The sequence below is a fragment of the Enhydra lutris genome, unplaced genomic scaffold (genome assembly GCF_002288905.1).
Source record: "Enhydra lutris kenyoni isolate GAN:26980312 unplaced genomic scaffold, ASM228890v2 scaffoldscaffold34, whole genome shotgun sequence".
Lineage (NCBI taxonomy): Eukaryota > Metazoa > Chordata > Mammalia > Carnivora > Mustelidae > Enhydra > Enhydra lutris.
This window is the reverse complement of record NW_019154118.1, coordinates 10,632,647-10,638,906: the sequence shown is the minus strand read 5'-3', so window position 1 is coordinate 10,638,906 and position 6,260 is coordinate 10,632,647. Positions and strand designations below refer to the sequence as shown.

General features: G+C 38.7%; 1 protein-coding gene across 2 annotated transcripts; it reads right to left on the bottom strand.

The window, feature by feature from the left end:
- Positions 1 to 1,182: 1,182 nt before the first annotated feature.
- LOC111153814 (olfactory receptor 8B3-like) lies at positions 1,183 to 3,832 on the bottom strand. Of its 2 annotated transcripts, XM_022513062.1 has the most exons (2): positions 3,783 to 3,832; positions 1,183 to 2,116 (listed from the first exon to the last, which is right to left on the bottom strand). In XM_022513062.1, exons 1-2 carry the CDS (start codon positions 3,830 to 3,832, stop codon positions 1,183 to 1,185), a joined length of 984 nt encoding a protein of 327 aa, XP_022368770.1. The 2 variants fall into 2 exon arrangements, with proteins under 2 accessions (XP_022368770.1, XP_022368771.1); XM_022513063.1 differs by lacking the exon at positions 3,783 to 3,832 and having other exon boundaries at positions 1,183 to 2,124.
- Between the last annotated feature and the right edge of the window lie 2,428 nt (positions 3,833 to 6,260).

Sequence of the window (6,260 nt, the reverse complement as noted above, 5' to 3'; positions counted from 1 at the left end):
TCTCGGAGTCCATAGTCTCTCATGGTTCATCTCCCCCTCCGATTTCCCTCCCCTTCATTTTCCCTTCCTTCTCCTAATGTCCTCCATATTTTTGAATTCCAGTTTGTTAACATACAGTGTAGTATTAGTTTCAGGTGTACAATACAGTGATTCAACACTTCTGTACATACATCACTCAGTGCTCATCACAAGTGTATTCCTTAACTCCCATCACAAATTCATTTTGTTTGATTTTGAAGAAGTATCATTTCATTTGAGCCAATCATTTCTGAACTGTACTTGTCCCAAAAGCCTTCCCTTTCCTAGTCGGGGGAGAAAAAAACCATCGAACTGTCTTCCCAAACAAAAAAACAAATAAAAGCAATACCCACCCTGAGAGAAATTCATGTATCATCCGGAACAAAGCACAATCAATTTTCAAATTGGAAATGCTTTCTTGTTTTTTGTCTTATGGAAACAACAAGTAATGGAATAAAGTAGAAACAAAGTACACTACAAACAGTGGTAGGCTTGAAGTCAGAAGATGAAGAATTTAGTCTAGACTTTTTCCTTCAGAAGACAGAGAATTGTAGGTCACTAGCCACTTTCAGCTTTACTTTTCAATCCATGGAATAAACATATTTTGACAACCCTGTTATGTGCAGGGTTGACCATGCAAAGGTAAGAAAACTCTTTGGAAAAGAAGACATGATGCACAGTGTTTATAGATGCAAAGTCATTTCTACTTGACAGTCCTTATGGAAACTTCCATCTCTGTCATGAAAGGGGACACATTCTTGTTAAGTGAATGCTGGAAGGTTGAGAGTAGGAAAACATTGTCCCTTTCATGCTGCCAAGGCAAGAGGCAGAGACAGTACATCATTCAAATGTTCCTTGATCTGATCATTTGTAGACAAGTCTTCTATTTCCAGAAAGAAAAATATAAGTTCAAATGATAGAGCAAAAAAACTGATAATAATTTTTTTCTTAATAGTATTGCCAAATGAAAAAAAGGGAGAGGAAAGTGTGCCAATGGTGAAGAGAGACCTACTCTACAAAAAGCAAAAATAAATTATTGAGAGAAGATTCAACTTTTCTTTAGCATGATAAGAAAGGAATAGGATAAGCAAAATGCCAATAAAGTTACTGTAATTAAAAACAGAAGCTCTCCGTCCTGTGACTACCTGGTGACATGGTTTCTGATCAAAACACTCTCCTCCTCACAATTTTTCTCACAGCAAGTTTAACATCTTTGTTTCTCAAGCTGTAAATGAAAGGGTTCATCATGGGAACCACATTGGTATAAAAGACAGAGGAGATTTTCCCCCTACCCATAGACTCAACAGAAGATGGTTTAAGATACATAAAAGCAAAGGAGCCAAAGAAGAGGAAAACAGCAATTATGTGGGAACTGCATGTGCTGAAGGCTTTGGACCTGCCCTCAGTGGAGCTGATGCGCAGGATGCTGGACAGGATGAAACCATAAGAGACAAAGATGGTGACACTGGGCACAATTACATTGACGCCCGCCACAATGAAAACCACCAGCTTATTGACATAGGTGCTGGTGCAGGAGAGCTGGAGCAGAGGAAGGATGTCACAAAAATAATGGTTGACGGTGTTTGCATCGCAGAAGGTCAGTCTCAGCATGCATCCTGTGTGAGCCGTGGCACCTGAAAATGCCATCAAATATGAACCAAGCATAAGGCTGGAACATACTTTGGGGGACATGGCAACGTTATATAAGAGTGGGTTACAGATGGCCACATAGCGATCATACGCCATTGATGTCAGCACATAACATTCAGAAATAGCAAAAAAGCAGAAAAAGTAAAACTGGGTCATGCATCCCCTGTAGGAGATAATATTCTCCTTTGATGTGAAGTTAATCAGCATTTTGGGTGTAAACACAGAAGAATAACAGAGGTCTGTGAAGGACAAATTGAAGAGGAAAAAGTACATGGGGGTGTGCAGGTGTGAATTGAGCCCTATTAGAATTATCAAGCACAAATTTCCCAACATAGTGACCATGTACGTGACTAGAAACAGACTGAAGAGGGGGAGCTGGAGATCTGGAAGGTCTGTGAGCCCTGCCAGAATGAATTCAGTCACAAAGGAAGCATTTCCACGAGCCATTCTTCTCTAAGGCAATCTGTGAGCACAGAAAAATAGGGTTACATAAGGAAACAACTCAGCTCTCCTTGCAAGATCTTGTACTAAGGAGAGTGTATACACTGGAAGTGCCTGAGACTAGCCCAACCTAGACACATAGAATCTGTCTTTACCACTATCATGATCCTGAGGGCCACTAATTAATTCTCCCTTTATTAAAGCCTTTATAAGCTAAATTTAGCAAAGCACAGCACAAATTTAACCTAGAGAGGCAAGTTCATTGAAATTGGTCTCTGGAAACATGACTCCTGGAAAAATCAAGGGAGAAGGGAGAAGCTGGGACCAGAACAGAATCATCCTTCTCACCATTTCTTCATTCACTTGACCCTCTCCTTACCAGGAAAATTAGAGGCAGAATCCTTAGTTATCCCGTGCTGGCCTCAAATGCAGATTACACTTGATAGAGTGAGAATTAAAAATACTCTTTGTTACCTAAATGAGGGACCAGGGTCTAGGGGTTGAGTTACTGCCCCATATCACAGAGTAAAAGCCATAAATCTGGAAGAGTGAGAATTCCATCCAGAGAGGGGGAACTTACTGATGGAGATACTGTATCCCCTGTGCCCCTAATCTCTGAACATTCTCTTATCTCCCTCAAACACTTTCTCTTGCCAGCTTGACTTGAATGTCAATACTGCACAAAATGGGAAAAAAAAGTGGCATAGCTCAGACCTCTGAACTTCCATCTCAAAAGCAGGAATATGTTATTATAAATGGAATTCAGATACTCACTCACCCTCCTTAGGTCAGAAAGCCTCATAGCTCTCTTATCCTTGGTATTTACCCCTCTCCTGGGGTAATTTACCTTTACCCCTGTCCTGGAAAGGCAATTTCAGGCTCAGAGGCTTTGATTCTAAGAGGATTCAGCCTGACTCAAATTCAGATATACCCTTGAAATCCTTCTGATCATACTTTCTGATTATGACTTTGAGTCCTCTTGAGAAGCAGAGAAAAATAAAGCCTTTATTATTACCACATTTACTACTTGATTGGACATAGATTTAAAATGCATTTAAGGATATAACACACTTGGTTATAAACAGGGTAGAAGCTTGCTCAGCCTTTCCCTCAGGGAACAGATTTTATGTGTAAACAAATAAAGAGATTGTGTACCCCGGGCCATGACATGTCTTTAGTTCCTTAGGGACTCAATAGTTCACTCATCTTCATTTCACTCTAGGGAATATACATCCCTAGATTCAAAGTAAAGTCCCTTCTTCCCCTTGCCTTTATCTCTGAATGGAAATCTACAGTGTTGTTTCATCCCTTCTTTGTTCACATATCCTAAATGGGCTTTTTTTCTGCAAGGGTTCTGCCTCCAGGATTCCTTATTTCTTAATCTCAAATTTTTTAAAGATTGCAATAACTCAGTTGTTCTCTCTCCTGGAATATCTCTAAAATAATTTTCAATTCTGTATGTTCCTTCTCACGTTTATACTTTTAATCACCTACTGGAAATTTCTACCAGACCCGCTTATTAGCATTTTATGCAACACTTCAGTAACTGGGGTTATCAATTTCTTTTCATCATAGAAAAGAGTAGGGGCAATGGAGGTAGAGGTTATGTGTATGAAGCCCATCTTCCTACTTCCACTCTTACTCCCAATAATACCTTGGACAAGTTAGTTAACTTCTGTTTCTCTGGTTCATTTTTGTATAATAAGGATGACAAAAATAGCATCTCTTTCTTTGGGTTGTTGTGTTAATTAAATCTTTGTTTTATGCTTTTAAAGTTTTTATTTAAATTCCATTTAGTTAAACTGCAGTGTAATATTAGTTTCAGGTTTACAATATAAGGATTCAACAATTCCATACAACACCTGGTGTTCAACACGCCAGGTGCACTCCTTCATCCCTATCACCTAATGCACCCATCCCCCCACCCACCTCCCCTCTAGGAACCATTAGTTTGTTCTCTATAGTTAAGAGTCTGTTTCTTGATTTGTCTCTTTCTCTCTCTTTATCTCTCTCTCTTTCTTTAATAATATCATTAGAACAGTGCCTGCATATAATGATAGCCAATAAATGTCAGTGGTCATTATTTATACCCTTATGAATACATCATAATACTCATCAGACTTTTTCCCCCCTTAATTTCTATGTTCCCCTATAAACTGTAAGTTCTATAAGGACAAACATCTCCTCTGTCTTGCTTAGTACTTTTCTCCTGTGGTTAAGATCAGTGCAGAGCATATAGAAGAAATTAAATAAATATTTCTGAAAATCATGTTGTTATTTGGATGCAAATCTTCAGAAAACATTCCACATTTCTCACCTTCCAAGAAACAATGCCTATGACCATAGTGACTTCTATCCAGCTACCACACAGGCTCTTAGAATTTAACTGAACTGTACTGCTAAACTATAGTACCTCTTACTATTCTAGCATTTTCCCACATAGTACCTCTTACTCAGCCATGTGCACTGCTGCTAGAATAATCTTTGAAAGCAAAACTCTGTCCCTCCTTAGTTTAAGAACTTTCAGTGGTTTTCCATTACCCATTCGACAATCAATATTTTGTAATAAAAGTGTAAGTCTCAAAATTATGTTTAATTCTTGGATAAAATTAAAGAAGAAATTGAGTCAGAGCTCTACTTAGTAGGAAGACTTGAAAGAACTATTTTGATTAAGTATTTTGCACACATTAAGGGTTATACAAACTTCTGGCATTTCCACAAATAAAATTAAAAAATATTGGAGGGGCACCTGGGTGGCTCAGTGGGTTAAAGCCTCTGCCTTCAGCTTAGGTCATGATCCCATGGTCCTGGGATTGAGCCCCACATCGGGCTCCCTGCTCAGCAGTGAGCCTGCTTCCCCCTCTCACTCTCTGCCTGCCTCTCTGCCTACTTGTGATCTCTGTCTGTCAAATAAATAAATAAAATCTTTAAAAAAATATTGGAGAATGTTTATATTTCTAAGACCATAGGGTATAGTGAACAAAGATCATAGTCCAGGGGAACCAAAGATAATAGGTAAAATTTAAGTTTAAATCTGCACAAACTTACTATCTCCTCATGATAAATTACAGTTTCTCTCCTCAGTGTTTTCCAAAAGGGAATAAGAATTTCATGACAATGGTCATTTATTTAAGTAACATATTTCTTATTTAATATCCTGGGAAGGTAACCTTCAACCTGTGTTACTAGTTAGAAAGTTTCTAGCTTCAGGTTGCAGAATGCTCAATTAAAAACCCATTTTAAACAGGAGCTTGTTTCTCTCATCTAGCTTAAAACTAGATTATCCTAGGTTTGGTTCAGCAACTAATCATTCTCATCAAGAATTCAGTCTCTTCCATTTCCCCATCCTCATTTGTTGGCCTTCCTTCTCGGGCTTGGTATCTCATGGTCATGGAACAGTCGCCATAGCTCCAAGAATGACATCTAAACACCAATATATCCAAAGAAGAAAGCAAGGAACAAGGCAAAAGAATTCTTTCACATTATCTCCTTGTAGTATGAAGTAAATCATCTCCAGATGCCAATAGATTATGTCCTTAATGGCTTCGCAGTCATACGGCTATGCCACATGGCCAACACAGCTGCAAGGAAAACTGACAAAAATAAGAATCTCCCATTTTCAGCCTCTATCAAAGAAAAGGAAGTTTCTGTCATTAAGAATATTTGGAGGAGTGATACCTATTGGATAGAGCATCAACACAATCTGCCACCTACGAAGAGTTTGTAAAGGTATTTAGAACAGGGATTGTGTTTGTTTGTTTTAAGATTTTATTTATTTATTTGACAGATAGAGATCACAAGTAGGCAGACAGGCAGGCGGTGGGGGGGGGAGCAGTCTCCCTGCTGAGCAGAGAGCCCAGTGCTGGGCTGGATCCCAGGACCCTGGGATCATGACCTGAGCCGAAGGCAGAGGCTTTAACCCACTGAGCCACACAGGGGCCAGGATTATGTTTTTCAGTTTAAATATAGAAAAAATAGTTATTTTTTAAAGTAAATTCACTGTTTTAAGCTGTAAATCAACCCAATTGCCTCAAGATAGTCAAGTCATGTTGTAAATGTATTTGTGTGCAGTTGTGTTTGTGTGCAGATAAATAAACTCATATAAGTATATATTTACACATACACTACTTATATGTATGTGGTGAAGAGAG